Source organism: Siphateles boraxobius, unplaced genomic scaffold, assembly GCF_051911475.1.
Source record: "Siphateles boraxobius isolate OS27281-9 unplaced genomic scaffold, OSU_SipBor_1 66, whole genome shotgun sequence".
In the NCBI taxonomy this organism is placed as follows: Eukaryota; Metazoa; Chordata; class Actinopteri; order Cypriniformes; family Leuciscidae; genus Siphateles; species Siphateles boraxobius.
The window spans coordinates 33,610,203-33,631,348 of NW_027509193.1; the positions used below are offsets into that span (position 1 = coordinate 33,610,203).

Sequence of the window (21,146 nt, forward strand, 5' to 3'; positions counted from 1 at the left end):
TTTCTTAATGCACAATCAATTTGCGCACTGACAGCTGTCTGAGAACTTAAAGAAAAATCATAGAAACTGAGGTATGTGTCTTCACTTATTCACTAATTATTAATATTGTCTTGTGGAAACTACATTTATTGTTCAGTGAGATTGCGCTGTTTAAAGGCAGCAGGTTAAATTTCAAAACGCTGCTTCTCTTCATCCTGTATTACTATTTGCTAATCATTTTTGGAAAGCAACATCTCGTTTATGGTAGCACATTTCCACCACACAAGAAAAAAAAATCTTTGGTGAATCAATTTATGAAACAATTGACATCAAAGTCACGACTGACAAAATTTGACACGTCACAGTTATGACGTCATAATTTCAGAAATTTACGTCATCATTTTTTTTTTCTTAAACCGATACTAAGTCATTATGTATTAACTTAAATTATGGTATATCAAATAATTGATATGAAAAGTCTATATTGAGAAGATATAATTATGATGTAAAGATGAAATTATAACAAATTGAAATGGACATAAATTAAGTTGAAAATTGTCAATTATGAATTTACACGACAACAAAGTACTAAAAACCGAACAATCTTTCCTTTGTGTTTTTAGCGTACAGACATTAGGGGTGTGACGATACCCTCATGTCATGATTCGATACTCATCACGATCCATCATTATTGCCATACCCCAAGACATATGGTAAAAGGTTAACAAAAAAAAAACACTTAAAATGCAAAATTTGGTATTAAATTATGGGTGTAAATGAATAGGCTTGGACTTGGTGCTGGAAACCCAATGCACATGACAATATGACACCAGAATAAAAATATACATGATTCTGAAGCTGAAAATAAGCAAGATATATTTAAAATAACTTTTTAAAGAAATATTCCCCCATTTCATTATTATACATTAAATTTAACAGCATAGGGTTATATATAGTAGTTTAATGTAGTACTTGCAAACTAAAACTCTGAAAACTTGAATTTTTTTCATTTTGGGTGAACTATCCACGATATATATTGTTGCATTTTTGAATTGTGAAACAATATAGTGTTGAACATCCGGTTCACACGGACCCACGAGAATTATCAAAAACGCTGCATTATTCATGTCAGACCAGTAGTTGGCGATGTTGTAAAGAAACTACATGCATATAGACTGAAAATGTAATCTGCATGATTCACCGTCTTCACAAATTCACGTTTTTGTTGTTTACAAAGAGACAATAACACTATTTTTTTCAAAAACTTCCACTTTGAAACACATTTTCAAAAGTTTGCATTTTCAGGTTTGCATTTCAAAACGCTGTTGTCGTGCAAATGAACGGCCAAAACGCATAAGTTTTCACTTTTTAGTTGAAAAAAGTAACGGCCTCTTATAATCTTGTCATCATTTTTACTGACATACTTTTGACTTTTGATCACATAATTGTGAATTATCTCATTATTATGACCTTTTTTTGTCATAATTCTGATTTATCAAAGCTTTTTTTTTTTCTCTTATAGCCTAAGATGAAAATGGCCTTTCATGCTAATTTCTAGTTACTTGGTCAAAAGTCGATTTTCCAAAAAGGTCAAATTGTCTCTTTACAGCTGCGAGAAGTCAAAAATTGTTTTAGGTGGGCCTATCACTACTTCAGTCATCTACATTTCCGGAGCAGGTACTGTATTTCGCATTTAAATGCGGTTGTCACTCTTGTTACTTTGCTAGTGTGTACGTGACCTCGGAGTGATACAAACGGTGAAACGGCCCATTTATCTTGGGTGACTTTAACTACATTTTTTTTTACGATATGAGATTACTCCGCTGTGTCCACACCAAAAGTAGTGCTGCCACATTGTATATTTTACAGGACTTTTCCTATTGTCTACCTCACAAAATATGTTACGTTTTAACGCATAAACCGCAGATATCGACAGTTTTTTTTTCTTCGTCTCTCTCAACATGCTTCTTATGTCCGTAATCATAAACTTCAGTTTTACCAACTGATGTCACCCTGAGCAGATTGTAAGATGTAGCAGTACAACGTTTAAAAACGCGCCTGGAGACTCGGTGTTCTTCATTTCCTCAGTGTTGCTTCTCGCGGTTTTAAACGCAAGAACGCTTTCTGTCGGAACGGGCAGCAGCGCCGTTCAGTTGAGTCTTGCACGTAAAAGCCTTTTTATACAGCTAATCCGTGTAAGTAGTGGTTTATAATAGCGATTGGTTAAAGTGCGACAGACTGCTGCATCTAGAGCTGAAACATCATTCTTATTATTTTTATTATGCACGCAGCATTATGAGCTCAAATTAATTGAAGGAATGTGTGTACGTTTCAGACAGATCGTGCTACAGGAGCATTTAAAAAGAAAGTGATGGCATTGTTTAAAAACGTCCAAACATTCACTTTTATAGTGTGATGTTATATTGTTGGGTTAAATATAATATATTCGGTACTTTAATGCTCTTTTTTTCCGAATTGTCTGAAAATATAAATTTAACACCAAGCACGACATAATTTATTCAGATTCTTAACAGAAATAACTAAAATCTGCATGATCAACTGTAAATGCGTGAATAACAGGCCGATCCCAGTATACACCATACACAGTATACACCACCGGTATACACTCATCACTGCGCCTCCTGGTGTCTGAATGATGAAACTGCAGTTTAAAGCCCTTGTGGCGCAAGTCACCATTTCGGAGCGCATTGGGTTTCTATTTCATTTCAAAGAGTTAAATATGATCACATCAGTGAGAGATGGTATTTTCATTCGTTTACAAAATTTTAGAATTTCTGGTGAGCTGTTAAGTGAGCACAGGAATACAGCTTATGAATAATCGATGCCATTTCTAAAGACATCATAAAAGCATTGCCATCCATAGTCATGTCCTATAACAGGGGTCTTGTAAATGTTACAGTTATGAAAGTATTCAAACTAAAGTTGTCAATTTGTGAAATACATTTAAGACATTTCATGTTTTATTTCATATTTTCATCACTCTAATCGCAATTTACACATGGAAAAGCAGTTAATATAATGAGCCAATGAATTGAAATGTGAATAATTTTAGAGCAAAAAAGGTACAAGAAATAATCTTGCTATGGCAATTTTTCTTGCATGTTTCCAGAGTGCGGCTCTGGCAGTCACAAAACGCTGAATTGAAGGGTTTTTTTTTTCTCCAATCAGACAATTTTTGGCTGGACAGTCAAATCTCATCAGCTGTAAAACACGACTTCCACATAAACGACAATGTCACAACTGCACAAAGATTCTCAAGTCTTCTTATAAACACTGTTTGCTTGTGTTTAGTGTGCGATCACGACCTTGGCAGCACAAGGCGACGCGGTCTTTGTGCATCAACGCACGGCTCGAACGATGGCAAAACAAGTCTGTCAGGCTGAACACATCAGTGTTTCTCCAGCGCTTGAGTGAGAAGCTGATTCAGTCGGGAGATCATCGGACGGGGGTCGTCGTTCAGCCCAGCGGTGATCATGGCGTTGTCGTAAATCTTGTGCGTATAAAATACCATTTAGTTTTCAATTATAAATAGGTGAGGTGAAAGAATGGTGTGTTTGTGGGAATCTTTCTTCACCTGTTCAAGGAGAAGCTGTGCCAGCTCAGGGTTTGAGTCCTTCAGTGCGTGAAGCTTCTTGATCAGATCATGCCTGCAAACAATCGCTTGACATTAGAGAAACAACAGCATTTCTATTTATGCAAACACAATGTACTTCACTTCAGTGGTCACACTCCTAATACTGCAAAATTATTTTCATACTCAGTATTTATGTCTTGTTTTCCAGTACAAATACCTAAAAAATAAAATCTTAAATCAAGATGCATTAACATGAGAAGCAAAAATCAGATAGCTTGTTTTCTGAACAAAATCATTCAAAATAAGATGGTATATGCTTAAAATAAGAACAATCATCTGCCAGTGGGGTCAGAAAAATAAAGTTGATTAAAAGGGAAAGCAAGATTTTACCACTAGAACATTTTTTTTCCTTGTTCTAAGCATAAACTCAATTTTGAACAATTTTAAACATAATTTGTCTTGATTTAAAGGGGTCATATAATGGTACATGCACTTTTACAAGTTGATTGCACTGAAATGTGTGTTGGCAGTGCCTGTACACAACCATCATATAATCATAAAAATCCATCCAGTGTTTTTGTTTTAATCTCCTTATATGTTTTCCCCTGCCTCAAATTGAGCCGTTCAATTTTGTGACGTCACTAAATCGGACGCCCCTCCCACGATTGATGATTGACAGCAGCGTTTCAACACAGACCCGCCCTGAGCGAGCTGTCATCGTAGTCCGCCATTGTTGATACACTGGAGCAGAATAACGTCTAAGCGATTGTGGTGTTCTGTTCTTGGCTGTATTACAACAGTCATTTTAATGTTTAATAAATTCAAACCGCTGAAAACGCAGTGGCTGAGTTTTATTTTTGAAGGGAATATTCCCAACGATCAACGTAAATGCTTTTATGTCTGCACTAATCATTTCTCACCAGGCTGCTTTATAAACAAGCGTCAGTGTAAATCTGGTTTTGCTAAGAAGCTGGTCCTGAAAACAGAATCAGCACATTACCAACTGTTCGTGTTCCTGCTGCACCTCCAGAAGAAGTGAGTGTAACGTTTTATTAACCTTTAAATATTAATCTTTGCAAATCGCTTGCACGCTTCACGGTGAATGCGACTGTTTACACTCAGGGTAACGTTATATTACGGCATGTTTTTTATGTAACGTTACGACGTTCTCAATATAATTCATAATCCCTCATTTATAATAAACAACGTGTGATGGTTAATGTGTTATTAAAAACTGTGTACACAGGTGTTAAAGTTAACGTGGGTATTACCCACAGAACAGAGGGGCGGAGTGAGCAAAGCTCATTATCATTTAAAGGCATATGCACTGAAACAGCGTGCTGAAAACAGCGGTTTTTGACCAGGTAAAATGAGTGTTTTCTTACAATACTAATGATCATTTTTAATAAAAGTTTATTACAAAGTTTTCATTTAGACCCTAAAGATTCATATTAACTTGTACAAAAATGGCATTATATGACCCCTTTAAGAATGTTTAGATATTTGTAATGGTACCTAAGACAAATCCTGAATAAGAAAATAATTTTCCCAGAGTACTTTTGCTGAAAACATTCTGCAGACAGACGTTACTCATCGGCCACACTGTTTTGAATAATAAGCCTCTTGAAAACAGTTTCTCTGCATCTGTAGTAAAGCACTTGTCCTAACTGTCAGATAGTTAGTTTGTTTGCGTCCGGTACCCAGTGTTGATCTCCAGCGTGGGCTGCAGGATCTGAGCTCTCTCCTCTGAGTTGCGGGCGAGCTGCTGTTGCGTGCGCAGGAAGTGACGCGCGGCTCCCATCTCCAGCACTGTGATCATGGCGGGGTGTGTGTCCAGACGTGGCGTCACCTACGGAAGCAACGGTCAATGAATAGTGATAATCACAGATGTCAGGTATCTATGCATTCGCAAGAGGATGTCGTCTTCCCCAGGTAAACAGCGCACACGTATACGGCCATCCACGTGATGTGAAAGAAAATCGGACTCAACGGTCCAGGCGACCTGTTTCCTCTGCTCTGAGGTTTATTTCAAAGACTGAATGAAAAATGTGACGATACCAGCATTTCCCTCAAGCATTTTGAGCGCTGTTAAATGGATTCTTAATTAAACACCTCTGATTGGCTGTTGTGTGATTGGCTACAATGATCAACACTTCTTTGTCGCTCTTCGTCGAACACTTACACAGATACACACGGGGGCGTTTGAAAGCAGCGTCTATCAGCGGATATATTAGGGATCCACAGATTTACATTTATTAATTTAGCTGACTTATCATTTATCCAAAGCGACTTACAATTGCTATATATGTCAGAGGTCGCACGCCTCTGGAGCAACTAGGGGTTAAGTGTCTTGCTCAGGGACACATTGGTGTCTCGCAGTGGATTCGAACCCGGGTCTCTAGACAAAGGCATGTGTCGTATCCACTGCGCCATCACCACCACCACTGCTTTCAAATGCTCTCAAAATGCTAGATGGAAATGCTGCAATTAGGGCTGGGTATCGCAACAATTTTCAATACCAATACCTTGACTTCGATACCGGTTCCTGAACGATACTTTTTTCGATACAAATTTTATGAAATCAGTTTTAACAATATTACTTTACCTAAAAAAAATTTATTTTTTTTTCAGTTTGTTGATTTTTTTACACTCATGTGATAAAGTATTCTATGTTTCCTAATCATTTAACAACATGTATTCTTTACTTCAATGAGCTCATTGTTTCTGCCTTAACTTAATGCATTGTTTAACAATGAAACTGAATGAACATGAATTGAAATGCATTACACAGTCACCCCTGATAACAGATTACTCTAAATTGTAATTTAGACACATGCATTTTCTGTAAAGCTGCTTTGAAACGATATGTATTGTGAAAAATGCTATACAAATAAATGTGAATTGAATTAAATATAGGCTACTGGGGTGCGGGATATGCCTCGCGCTCAGCACACATGAAGCTTGAGCAAAGCACTGGCAAAAGTAGCCTAATGATTATGGATGTGTCGGGAAACGATAGTAAGGAGATATTTTAATTGTTTATTAATAAACAAGTGTTTTCGGAGTGTGTTGGCTGCAAAGATATATGCTATATGGATTACATAATCTAGCTATTTATTTCTAATAGTTTTGTTTAAAAGTAGACATATTTTGACCGTCTATAGGCCTATTTCTCATGTCTGTGAGGCAAGTATCCTATACGCTGAGTTTCGGTTCATTTGTGATGCGCTCCAGTTCTTGCAGTCGAAGACGGATAAACTTTCCACTCTCGAGTGTATTCTGTGCGCTTTTAAGCGCCTTATCAGATTTACCGTGTTACCGGTCTTGGCAGAAATGATCTTGTCGAAAATATTGCATCGCATGCTTCTGGCATCGAGTCTGGTACATAGGTACACTTTTAAACTTTTCCACATATTTTCTATCTATCTGGGTTGGGACGCTTACACACACACACACGCTCACACACACACACTTACACACACACACACGCACGCTTACACACACACACGAAGAGCCACGTCTCTGGGCAGCCGCGTAAACTAGTGTTTTTCCGCCACAGCCAATCATGCTGCGTGCTTACTGTTTCACTGACGTTAACGATATTAACCAATTAGGTATCGAAATATGGTACCGAAAAACAAAACATGTTTCGATACTCGATAGTATCGAGGCAATTCGGTCGGTACCTAAAAAGTATCGAACTTGATACCCAGCCCTAGCTGCAATTTTTAAATTTCAGTACCGAAGTCGGTACTTTTGACAACACTACCAGTGACTGCTCATAATGTTTTGGCTCATCAAAGTTTATGTAAATTATATATAAAATTAAACCTGTAAATGTGTTTTAATTTTTATGCAAAATAACCATTTGATGGGAGCGTTGATATAAACGAGAAGGTCATGTTTGTGAAAAGTGATTTACCTTGATGTTGGTGACCGTCTTTCCGAGCGAGTTCCTCATCCAGGCCATCAGATCTTCTGCATGCTGATCGGTCAAGCGCTCTGAGGCTGCACGGGACAAACACATCATCACTGACTTTTGATTTACTCATCCAAATGCTTAAGTCACATTAAATTTTACAAAATGGTCAGATCAATGATGTATATATATATATATATATATATATATATATATAATTAAAATATATAGTTTTTCCCAAATGATGAGCAATTAAGACTTCGCAAATGTCATTTGTCATCGATTTGCTGATGTTTTGTCTGACCTGGTTTGCTGTCTTGAAACTTCTCCTCCTTGTAATGGTCTACAACGATGTCAGTCTCGGCTGAGATGAGCTTCTTCCTGTCGAACTCTCTGAGGTGAAGAAGCGTGAGCTCATCGAACTGCTCAAAGCAGAACAACACCTGCAGGACGAGCAGATCCTCAAACACAGGCACGGCCTTTCTGCGCTTATCGCTACTCATTTTCCTCATCATCTCCACATCATCTTTATGATCTCAATTCAATTTCAGCATGATCTCAACCAGATGTGTTGACCCATTAGAAATCCCATAAACTTAACTTTTTAACCAATTAAATAAAGCAAAACACCAAATAAAAATCTTATAATATAAAATGATTAACAGAATAAATAAATACAAATTATTTGGAGTTTGATGTTTTTAAAAGGTTAGTTCACCCAAAAATGAAAATGATGTCATTAATGACTCACCCTCATGTCACTCCAAGCCCGTAAGACCTCCGTTCATCTTCAGAACACAGTTTAAGATATTTTAGATTTAGTCCGAGAGCTTTCTGTTCCTCCATTGAAAATGTATGAACGGTATAGTGTCCTTGCCCAGAAAGGAAATAAAGACATCATCAAAGTAGTCCATGTGATTTGATGATGTCTTTATTTCCTTTCTGGACAAGGACAGTATACAGTTCATACATTTTCAATGGAGGAACAGAAAGCTCTCGGACTAAATCTAAAATATCTTAAACTGTGTTCTGAAGATGAACGGAGGTCTTACGGGTTTGGAGCGACATGAGGTTGAGTCATTAATGACATCATTTTCATTTTTGGGTGAACTAACCCTTTAAGGTTAAAGATTAAAATCCAAAAATGCACATATAAATTAAGAACAGGAATTCTGTCTTAATAAAAGTTAATATATTTTATAATTAGGCAAGATATTTTTCTGATCTGACCTCGTTTGATTATTTTACCCTGTGGTGCAAAATAACAGACAGGCTTCAAATAAAAATGTATGGCTTTATTCTCTCTATTACTCTTTATTTATATATTACATTATTAAATGTGTATTTTTTATATTTATATTAAATTACATATAATTGGTTAAGCATTTACAATTAAGCACATTTTAAATGGAACTGTAAATGGGACTTAAGAGAGTAAATATGCAATCCAAAGAAACGTTTAAGTCAAAATCACAAGAAAATTAAATAGAATACTTTATGTCATGCTTTGATCATAGATCAGATAATATGTTTGTTTTTAATGCCATCTCAAAGCTTCTTTAGCTGCTGACCATTATATTTTTGGCCATTTTGAGATAAACATAAGTCTTTTTAAAAAGAGATTTAAAGAGATTAGAGTATTAAGAATCCTTGTCGATGCATAATGCACATTTTCCCCTGGTTTCACAAGGCTTAAACATACTCCTAAAATATGTCAGAGCCATTATTTAGTCTCAAGATGCACACCAGTAAGGCATGTTTATAAAAGCTACTTAAATGTCCTAATTAAACTACAGCCTAATCCTGGCTTAGTCTAAGCCTCGTCTGTGAAACCGGGCCTATATGTTTTGACTAATTTTTAATTGCAATTCAGTTATCAATTGTTTCCAGCAAATAATGCAATGCACTACATCGCCTTTGGATAAACTTCTAGATTTACTGACCATTAGTAGCTGAATATGACAGTAGACCTGGGGCCGGTTTCACAAAGATAGACTTTGACTATGGCTTAGATATAGTAGATAGTCAGACTTCAGATAGACATCTAAATCAGACCGTTGCACAAAGCAGTTAAGACTTGACTATCTTAAGTAGGACTACACTGCAATGCATTCTGGGTAAAATAAGACACTTTTCAAAACAGAAATCATGGCGGATCGAGTAAGCGCATTCAACCGCTCAGTGCAGTTTACCCCAAAGGAAAATATGTGTTTGTTGGAGGAGGATAACAGTTACAAGGACATTTTACTTGGGAAAGTTAGCGGAGAATGTAGTAACAAGAAGAAATGTTTCATTTGGAAAAAGATTGCTACGACAGTTAACAGCGTTAATCCGACCGTTGAGCGGAGCTTTAAAGACGTACAGAAAAGAAAAGTCCTCATTATTATATATTTCCAGTAGGTTACTGCGGTCCATAAAAACCCTTTCCCTTCTCATAGCTCTCTCCAGAACGTCGTCAGTAAACCACAAATTATGAGCCACTTTCCCTTTTCTTTTGGCTGTTTGTACTGTAACTGATTGTTTCTGCTGGTTGCCAAGGTAACAGAGTCTTAGACCTGAGTTAGCCTGGGGGGAAGGTGTCTAATTTTTTTGGTCTAAATGAAGTCAGTCTTTATTTTTGTGATACAGTCTAACTTGCATTAGACTAGTCTATGAGCAAATTTTAGACTGGTCTAACACTATAGACCGGTCTAAAATAGCTTTGTGAAACCGGCCCCTGTTCGTCTCTAGTCTCACCTCCATTTCTTTCTGCTTCATGGCCTCGAAGTACGGCGAGTGTTCTGCCAGGTGGCGGTTGGGTGCGCACAGATAGTAAATGTTCCTCGTTCCCGCCTTCATCCGAGAGGCGTAATCCATCAGACTGGTCTGCTGTCCCACAGGAAGCGCCGACGACTCGAAGCGCAACAGCTTGGCAATGTCCTCCTGTGAACACACGCATCATCCATTTAAAAACTATCAGAGAGGAACGGGTAGATTATGAAGGCTGATGGCGGCGTCCCGCACCTTGACGCTCTGCTCCGCTGTGGTCACGATGCCCTCGCGCATGAACAGCCCGTAGTCGTCAAAGAAGCGAGCGTATTTCTCTGGATCCTTCTTGCTCTGGTCCAACAGAAACCGAATGACACGCTGCTGCAAAACATCCCGCAGTTTCCTGAAAGAATACAGTTTGTTACTCTTGTTGTTTGCACAAAGCTGAAGGCATAACATCATACTTCTAGTGGGTTTGTACCTGATCAGGGCACTTTCCTGTAGCAGCTCTCTGCTGAGGTTTAGAGGAATATCTTCACTGTCCACAACGCCTGCAAACGCAATTACAGGTTTAAATGTGTTTAATCGCCGTTTAAATGAGTTTCATGCAGATATTCGGACGCTCATCTGACCTCGTAGGAAGCGCAGCCACTTGGGAAGGATGTCTGTGGCTTTGGTTTGGATCAGAATCTTCCTACTGTACAGAGCCACACTGGATCCCATCTCACGACTCACGTCAAACATGGACGGTTTCTGCTCACACACACATTTACAAACGGGTAATGCAGTCATCAAAACAAAATTTAGTTCTGTTTTAGGATTTATTATATGGCTGATTACCAATTAAACGGACATGAAATATTCATTTGGATTCATTATTTTATTTTGTAAGAAGTAAGAAGAGTGATTACTAAATACTAAATACAATGTATAACTGAAAGACAGTATATAATATTAAAACTGTTCATGCATTTTCATTTGTATACAAATGAAATGCACATAATTGCATAAGGCATGTTAATTATATTATGCATTATTTGAGTTGCAATTTTGTTGTTAAATGATGTAACTGTCACGCTGGCAGAAAAAAGTAGATTCCAAACGGGATGCAAGTTTAATGCAACAAGCAGGTGAACAGAACGTAACGGCACGGCGTGTAAACACAGACAAGAGTAAACACGAGCAATAACTGACCAGAGACTGAACTGAACTGGGAGAATATACACAATCAACTAATCAGGGACTAACAAGAACAGTTGCAGACAAGACAGAACATCATTGTGACAGTAACATAAATGTAATAGTATGTAGTATGTAATAGTAAAAGTAAATAAATGTTAACAACGTTTTTAATAATATGTATAATGACATTTTGAATTATGTACATATACTGTAATAAAAGTTGAATTAAATAAACTGCATATTTATTAAAATATGTACAAATTAGTGTTTTAAAGGCATATTTTATTTATTTAATTATTTAATTGGCTAATTTAAAATACAATTTATTGTTAAATTTGTAAATATTTGATTTTTTTAAAACAAAATGCAGTTTGTATTTAAGATTTTTAAGTTTAATTAAATTAATTTAATTGCATGTGAATTGAAATATGCACAAATAATTCTTTAAATTCATATTTCAGTTGTTCAATTATGTAACAAGCTGAATAATAATTTTTTTTTTAAGAATAGTGCGTCATATGCAAAAAATATGCAAGACGCAAGCAAAACAGTCAAACACATCCATCTATCACATGTATACATAGAAAAACAATTATTAAAGCAGCCCAGTGGAAAGCAAGAAAGCATTCCACTACTGTGTACAATAACCGTCATCTCACACTCACCATCTCCGGCACGTAGAAGATGCTGCGGATATTGAGCGGGGCGTCAGCGCGGTAGTGCAGTGTGTAGCGGGGTTTATCGTGGGATTGAGCCACGTAGCGATAAAACTCCTCATGCTGCCAGTCACTGATGTCTTTGGGCTCCATCACCCAGAGCGCCTGAAGAGAGAGAGAGAGAGAAAAAACGGTCAGGACTCAGGATCAGGGGGGGGTCAAAGGTCATTGATCAGCAGACGTCACACACCTGCAGGGTGTTCAGTCGACGTCCGTTCAGGAAGATGGGAAAACTGACAAAGTTGCTGTACTTAGTCACAACCTCTGCAAGACAGACCAAAGTCACTTACATGAGTTTGAAGCACGTCATGTTTATGTCATTGCTCGTGGTTCGCAGACCTTTAACACGATCTTCTGATGAAAACTCCTTGCAGTCGTCCTTAAGGTGGAGCACGATCTTAGTCCCCTGACGCACACCTGAGGCTTCTGCAATCTCAAACACTCCAGAGCTGCAGACACACAAACTCAGTCAGTAAAACACAGAAATGTCATTCATTTTATTCAAATGTTAACCTCAGATGCCTGAAAAATGGTCTAATATCCACAAATAATGCAAAAGCCGGCCAAGATTTCCGGTTCCGTTCTGATTGCTGATGCTAATAAAAAGTAGGGCTGTGATGAATCGAATATTAGTTTTGATTTCAGCTTCCAATTATGATGAAAACATTGTGCCGCATTCAATTCCTTTAAAACGTAACGTCCGAATCAGTCAAATCATGCAACGTCACTGTCGTACTACACATTTGTATTGCATTTGTCCTGTTTGTTTTTTATTGCATTACTGACTGTTTGGGTTTCTTTATCAATGGACTTTTAATTATTAGTTTCTGGATATCAAGAATAGTGAAATTTCAAAAAACTTATTTTCAATAAAATATACTTGATATTTATATCACTATTGTGAAAAAGTTCACCCAAAAATGAAAATTCGGTCCGTAATTAACCCATCTCTCTTCTGATGAGCCTCACCCGTCTGACGACCACTTGTATCCAGGAGCGTCTGGTTCTGCTGCCTGAGAATAAACGTCCACCTTATCAGCCACCATGAAGGCGGAGTAAAAGCCCACACCGAACTGACCAATGATAGAGCTGCTGGCCTCGGCTTGACTCTGAAGAGCATCCAGGAAAGCCTGCAGGAGGACCAGCAAGAGGAGCATGAAATCAAAACCACTGTCAGAATGAGGAATAGCAGACTTCTGAATAGAAGAGTTCAATGAGACGCACCTTTGATCCAGATCGAGCGATGGTGCCGAGATTAGCAACCAGATCCTCTTTGTTCATCCCAACACCTGTGTCCTACAAATCAGAGCAGAAACATGTTGATAAATGCATTTACACAGGGATAAAAGGGATCCGCTGCTACAACAGATATCCTTCAGTTAAATTGCAGAGAGGCCATGTATAAGATCATCGCAGATTAGGGATGGAAATGAATGGGGTCTTGGGGCAAAAAAAAAATGCCCCTGCACAATTAAACTAATTCCAAAACGACTGTCACGCTTAAAGTGTAATGTGAAAATGAATGAAAATTTTCAGTTGTGAGTGACATTATATGTAGATCTGCTCACGTTGCATTAAAGATTTCTTGTCATGCCTTGCTTTTTGCAGCGTTGAGCATAACAACCAAACACACGTTTCTGTCGAATTATGACTGCAATGGCCACACAGAGGCATTTTGATTCGTCACCGTTGAAGAAATCATCCCAGGTCTTGTTCACTATTATTAAGTGTTAGAGGTTCTCTTAAAACAAAACACTGCTTGCTGTTAAAATATATAAAAAAAAACATATGCACTGGAAGGTTGTGTAGATGTTGATAGCATTAATAGTAGTATTTGAGTTTATTGCCATATCAGCATCACCGTTACACAGCAGATACATATTAAACATTTAACAACATCATATCATAAGTACAACATCATTTAAAAAAACTTAGACAATAAAAAAATGTAAATTAAAAAAATAAGTAAAATTTTTATAACAGATTCTTTAAATGTACTTGTGCTAAAAATTCTGGATCCATAAATAAGTCCTTAAAAGTTTGATTGTTTGTATGTATGACTAAAAAGTGTCAAGTAGAACTGCATGATTCTGGATAAACTGAAAATCACACATTTTCCCACGATTCTGAAAAGCCAAATAAAGAAAATAACATGGAATTTACTAAATATTCTGTCAAAATATCACCATTTTAAAATGTTTCATTAATTTAAATGAATTCCTTTTTTTTTTTAATCGGTTTGAATCAATGACTCCTTCATAAACACTTTTTTCATTACTTTATGAATCAGTGTTTCTGAACGAATCTCTTGAATGAATGATTCAATGACAAATACATTTCTTAACATTCATCTGTCACCACCTACTGAGCTAACAATGTAATCGATACAATCTGCATTTGAAGCGTCAAGTTACTTCAAGGTTACCAATTTCTTCCGTAGACATCAGTGTTTATATCTGACCTATAAAATTTGATCCCAGTACTTCTGTGATAATATGAATTACTGTTGGACAGAAATAATGATACTGTGTGGATGAAAAGACTGTTTGTGAAGCTGTTTCACACTATACATGACAACAGCTCTCTCTCTCTGGGTCAGCGGCAGCATCATGTTCACTGTGATCGTACTTAGAGCCGAATCGCTGTCATTTAAGTAATTTATATAAAAGCTGTAGTAGGTAACTTTTGTAGAAAATATTTGTTAAAACTGTCATTATGTCCTGACAGTAGAATATGAGAGATAATCTGTGAAAAAATCAAGCTCCTCTGGCTCCTCCCATTGGTCCTATTGGCATTTGCAGAAATACACCGCTCCCGGTCAGAAACAACCAATCAGAGCCAGGAGGAATGTCTTAGCAGTGTCAATCACGCTCGTGTACGCGCTGATCACCCCTCTCTTGCACAGCGCGAGCGCGTACCGTCGTTCGTTACTCTCCTGTTCGAACTCGTTCATCCAAATGAATGAATCTTTTTTCGAGTCATTTTGTTCATTCAACGAACGAAATGACTCGAAAAAATATTTGTTCATTTTGATGAACGAGTTCAAACAGGAGAGTCACGAACGTGCATCACAGAACAGAGCAAGGCGAGCATTTGTGCTTATAAAACTTAAAGTTTTTTATTTATTTTTGAAATGACCGATCGTTTCGCTAGATAAGACCCTTATTCATCGTCTGGCATCGTTTAAAACCCTTTGAAGCTGCACTGAAACTGTCATTTGGTCCTTGAAACGTTTGTGTCCTATTGAAGTCCATTATATGGAGAAAAAGCCTGGAATGTTTTAATCAAAAACCTTCATTTATTATCGACTGAAGAAAGAAAGACATGGACATCTTGGATGACATGGGGGTGAGTAAATTATCTGCAAAAGTTTTTTTTAAAAGTGAACTAATCCTTTAACGTTATTTTACTAGCTTTTTATAACTTATAGAAAGAGTGCAATGTTATAAAGTTACATGTATTTCAAAATATATAATGATTTGAGGACCAAGTTTGTAGTCAAAGTATGGGCAGGCCATAGTCAATGTAAAGCATATTGTTGATGTTTCGTCCCTACTAGTGAATGTTCCATAACTGTTTATAATCCGCCGTCATCGGTGGTCCTGCTTACTACCCTGCGAGTTCACGGCAGGCTCCGCTGTGGGGGAGGAGCTGTGGAGGGAGGGCTGTAGTGCAGCAGAGAGTAAGGGGGTTGGACCTGTAAGTTGTGCTTATTCAAACTTTCAGGCTAAGTCAACATTTTCTCAAAACTCCCTACTGCAGCTTTAATAAGATTGCGTGGGTGTCTGAATCCAGATCGCGACCTTTTAAAGGGTAACTACACCCTAAACCAACTTTTTTTAGTTAATGATCTGTAAGAATGGGGCTTTAATAGTACTGTTCATTGATTGGAGTAACTTTTTTGACATTTGTGTATAAAGTGTTTTAATTCTACAATATATGGTGTAAAAACGTCCGAGTGCTGCCCTCTTCAGGCTGACACTGGCTACTGCAGTTGAATTTTACTATTGGATGTTTGGGGTGGTTCGTGACGTAAGGGGTTGTTGGTGAGGTAGGCAAGTTCCATACAGACAGATGCGTCTCAGGTGCACGCCCCCCTACGCTGGGCTCTGCCCACTTTTCCAGCATTTTTCAAATATTGCCAGTGGGTGGAGTCAGGCTCTGACCAGGGGTTTAGTTACCCTTTAACGATGAATCGTGTGGCTTTAGTTATTTCATAAATTGAAAACAGCTTTGGAATTACACAAATTGGCAAAAGAAAAGCTGTTCCCTTAAAACGCTATTGGTCTTGAGTATTTAAATAAAGTGATGGGCAAAGGAGCAGTAACAGCCATTTAATCTGATTGCATTCCCCGGTTGGGCTGGAGATATACCTGTATGGTGAAGGTGCCTTTGGCTGCATCCGTCTGCAGGTGGATCTCCATGTCTGCGGTCTCTCCTCCCGACGTCATCATCTTGTGCCGCAGTTTCTCCAGCGCATCACTGCCGTTTGAGATCAGCTCTCTGATGAACACCTGACAGAGTCACTGACCGTTAGCCCACCGTCATCGATAAATGTACATCACTTTTCTAATCATGTATGATTACTAGAAAAATTGTTTTAAAAATAATGCATCGATATTTCTGGGGTGGTTTTCTAGTTTTATATCAGGTTCCAATCCTTGAAATTGAATGGCATATTTATCACTATTTATTTTGTACTCCAACAAGACAAAAATCACAATATTTAGCCATATCAAGCTTATTAAATATCTAATTATTTGATTATTATTTGATAAAATCTATATGGTGGCCTACAGCCAATATATTGCAAATTATAAACATCAAACAACTTTATGACAAATCAGATGAAATCAAATAATCAGCCTGGACAATTTATTGTTCAATCCTCTAAGATCAGTCTTGACTGCTTCAAGAGAATTGCTCAAACATGACAGCATTACATATAGTTTATTTGTTTGTTAATTTATCACCTCTTTCTCAGAATACAGCGATCTGGCCACAATATCCAGCAGTTTCTTCGTCTCTGCTTGGAACTCATGTTTGGAGTAGGATCCTTATTTGAACAAAGAAACAAGAGTTTGAACATCCTTACAATTTCAATGGAGTCCCACCAACTGTCTGGTTACCAACATTCTTCAAAATATGTTCTTTTGTGATTAGCAGAAGAGAGAAACTCATACAGGTTTAGAATAACATAAGGGTGAGTAAACGATGACAAAGTTTCCATTTATGGGTGAACTATTCCTTTAATATGCTGCTTTAGTTCACCTTGGACGTTCTCTGTGTCGGTGATGATGCTGTGGAGCGTCTCCTCCTCAGCGGTCTCGGCCTGTTGTGTGCTATAGGAGCGATGAGCCACACGGACACCAGCACAGCTGCAGCTCCACAGTCTGGCAGGTCTGCCATCATCAGTATCAACTGTTGAAGAAAAACAGAGCCAGAGTCAACACAATCAAACAGCACTGATGTTTATCACCAATCAGAGGGTTTGGACTTGATCATTGTTACTGTCTCTGCTCTATTAGTCTTTACATCTGCATACGTAGGTATATATGGAGATTATTCACGGAGACAGTAACATTACTAAACATATAGAATATCATTAGAATAATTCTGCATAAGTTTGTTTATTTTGTCAGTAAGTGACACCATAATCTGATAAATGCATACTTTTAACTGAAAAGCCTGCGTTTAATTGATTAAAATAATTCTTCAACTGGTAGCCTATAATAAAATGTCATTATCCTGGTCTGTTTTAATTCGCTGATCATATTATTTAACAGTTCGTCCGTGTTAAATAAATTAAACATGTACCTCCAGTGAATGTCGCGGGGACTATTCTTTTCCCGACTCCTCTGCTGGATGATAACAGCCTGGCATGTGCTCGTTGAGAGACATTCAGTGAATATTTGAGTAAACTTAATGATCGGATCATTTCTGCTTCGGCTGCTGCTGTAGTTTGACCTATCTGGAAACTACGGCGTGACAGGCTTACTGTGACTGAAAAGACCCGTCGGACGCTCACTGATGACGTCTGCGTGCAGTTCGATACATGCCTGTGTAAAATGCCTTGCATGCAATTTCTCGAGCGGCTTTTGGAGAATATTACAGGATTGACTGATAGAAAAATGTGTGTTTGCTGATACTTTCACATTAGCATATATAATACATGGTAGAGTCAAAGACGTTTGTGTTTTATTCATACAGTCTATGGTTTTAAATATGTCACAGTGCTACTATCATCATTGAGGTGATATTCATAAGACTTCACCTATAAAATCAGAGATAAGACTCTGAATGAAATCAGTAAATGAGATTTTTACATGATGATTACATCTTCACCATCAATAAGAAGCCAACATCATCTTTTCACATGCCATAACAGGTTACAGTTACAGCAGCCAGAGAAAAACTAATGTTAAACTATCAAGAGTCAAACTGTCCAACTAAAGCAAACACTGATCATCATAATGATGACGTCAAACCAAACTATAATTTTAAAGAAAACATCTAACCCTAACCCATCTAAACATCTGTTAGTTCTTTATAATTCCAGTGGGTTAGTATTAAGTGAAGCTGGTAATGCTGGTTTGTTGGAGTTGCTTAATCCTCCTCTGCTGAAATCTTGAGCGATTAACCCCCGGTTTCATGGACATAGGCTTAACATACTGTAGTCCCAGACTAAAATGTATGTTTGAACAGTGCCATTGTTTTGTCTCAAGATGCACACCAGTAAAGTTTATTTCTAAGGGAAGTTTATAACTTGATATACATCAGGATGGTGTCGTGGACGGTTATTTAGAATAACTAAATATAACATGTCTGAAACATGTTTTTTTCTAATTACTGTCTTATCACTATATTATTTAATGGATAGTAAAACTGTCAAACTAAACATTTATGACTATACTAAAACATTATTTTCAGAAACAGCTTATTTAATTTCTAAGTAAGTTGATATAAATCTTTGACGTAAACTTTTGCCAAGGTTGAAAGGGTGCAAAGTAAATGTTTATAATGTGTTAATCAAAACAGTTAAACGTATTAAACATATGGAGACATACTTCGACTTTTTCGTTTTGTCGACTGTATATTCAGATTGCAGCAGTTCTCAGCTCGGCAAAGCACTGTTACAGTGGTTCTTGAGTCAAGAACTAGTTGTTGCAGAAGTTCTCGAATCACCAGTACAGAAGCGAGAACTGTTTCTTTCGGGCACGTTCGATACTGAGAACCATTGAGCTGGAGATAATGAGCATGCGTGATGATAGCACGATCTGAACCGAACATTCGTTCAGACAAAGCAACTTGAACTATTCTGTTTATACATTAACTCTAACTCTCCTGCCATATCTAGAACGCGCCACCAAAGGTCACATGACCATAAACGATCAAATTATTTCTTGGAAGTGACCATCCAACCCGATCTGAAAGCAATTCGTATGTGTTTTACGAGGTGGCTAATTAGTACGAATTCATACGACCTCACTCGTACGAATATGTATGATTTTTGCTAAATCATACATATTTTACGAGTTGCCCGCAATTCGTATGAATTCGTACGAATGATCTACCCCTGACCCCGCTCCTAAACCTAACCGTCATGGGGTTTAAACAAATCGTAAAAATACGTACAAGTGAGTTCGTACGAGTGAATTCGTACGAATCAGCCACATTTTACTCATATGAATTCGTTCGAATTGGTTGTGAGATAGCGTTGGACCATGGCATGTTTGCTACTGGACTAGTGTATGGGCCCTTCATGAAGGGGTTTTGATGTAGGCTACACTTTTGTTTGGAACGCCCCTAACAGTTAAATCACACCCCTCCACAAATGCAAGTAATAAACCCTACAGTCAAAGCCTGAAGACATTGATTTCAGAAGCCCAGGTTATTAAGTAGTATGATGGGAGGGACTGTGTTATCACATAAGTTGTTTAGTGATATGAGAAAGTAAAACCAAACCAGGAACAAACTCTGTATGATCTCTTATATCTTATTTATTCACACTCCTGTGTTGAACAGTGTTGAGGTAAAGGTAAGAACATTTATGAAATAGAGTTAGGTTCATAGATTAACTAAGATTTTCTAAATTTAGATTTTCTGGGTATGTGTAGCTAACATCAAAAAACGTATGCATGTTAACGGTGAACGTGATTTCACCAAGTACCACATGTTCCTGGATCAACATCTTTGTTGATCCTGGTACAACTTTCAGATCAACCAATCAGATTTGAGGGACAAGTTTACAGTTTATGTCAAGTTTAGGCTTAGAACCAGGGTAAGGTCCTTCAACATCAGTGTTATTCCCCTTTTATTTCCCTCTGATTTTAGGGAAAGGTTATGGGTAGGGTTAGGTTTAGGGGTAGGGATAGGGTAAGGACTAAATTTTGGGACAGGATGTTGTTCCAGGATCAACAAAATATGTTGATCCAGGAACATGTCTTACTTGGCAAAATCACGGTGACCGCATGTTAACACAGCACAGCATTTTGTGTTTTCTGACATAATACACATTTCCTTTTAGCATCCGTGTCCTTCAGAGATGAAGTTCATTTGTTTGACCCTCCTGATTATTAGTGGAGCTACAGATTCAAGATCAGGTAATTATTTGAAGTATTGTGTATCATGTGTAAAAGAAAGAGGGAACGAGATTTAATAAGTAACTTATGTATGGGACAATGTACAATGAGCGGGTCATTGTCTGACTGGAATCATTTTGCAATTATTACTGGTTCATTGTAAATTATCCTTATGGATACTTACCAAATAAACAAACAAATATACATCATATATCCAAGTCGGAATTGTTTAAATATCTTGTAGAAACAGCAGACCAAACACATGCATGTAGAAAACTAGACTTCATGAAAAAATCAAATATTACAAACAGCCATGTGACAAATAATGCAATGCATAAAAGTGCAAAAAAGAAGTGTTGTAAGCAAAGATTTTAGCTTATTGAAGTGAATGAATCCTTAGCTGAGCGAATGCAGAGCTGAAGTGT

At 37.5% G+C, this 21,146-nt stretch overlaps 1 protein-coding gene across 1 annotated transcript; it reads right to left on the bottom strand.

The window, feature by feature from the left end:
• Positions 1-2,929: 2,929 nt before the first annotated feature.
• On the bottom strand, positions 2,930-18,179 carry trap1 (TNF receptor-associated protein 1). Its single transcript, XM_077213738.1, has 18 exons — positions 17,957-18,179; positions 17,411-17,560; positions 17,113-17,195; positions 16,513-16,653; positions 13,364-13,435; positions 13,109-13,269; positions 12,479-12,588; positions 12,330-12,403; positions 12,089-12,244; positions 10,874-10,994; positions 10,723-10,792; positions 10,497-10,644; positions 10,230-10,415; positions 7,798-7,936; positions 7,497-7,582; positions 5,275-5,423; positions 3,575-3,647; positions 2,930-3,490 (listed from the first exon to the last, which is right to left on the bottom strand). Exons 1-18 carry the CDS (start codon positions 18,075-18,077, stop codon positions 3,389-3,391), a joined length of 2,142 nt encoding a protein of 713 aa, XP_077069853.1. The 5' UTR covers positions 18,078-18,179; the 3' UTR covers positions 2,930-3,388.
• Positions 18,180-21,146: the final 2,967 nt, after the last annotated feature.

What these genes read in the sequence shown, in the direction of transcription:
- trap1 (XM_077213738.1), bottom strand. Translation starts at nt 18,077, where the DNA reads ATGATCCGATCATTAAGTTTACTCAAATATTCACTGAATGTCTCTCAA. An exon ending in GTCGACTGAACACCCTGCAG is followed by an intron (nt 12,245 to 12,329) that starts GTGTGTGACGTC and finishes CTCTCTCTTCAG; the next exon opens with GCGCTCTGGGTGATGGAGCC. An exon ending in AGACGGTCACCAACATCAAG is followed by an intron (nt 5,424 to 7,496) that starts GTAAATCACTTT and finishes TTGCTTCCGTAG; the next exon opens with GTGACGCCACGTCTGGACAC.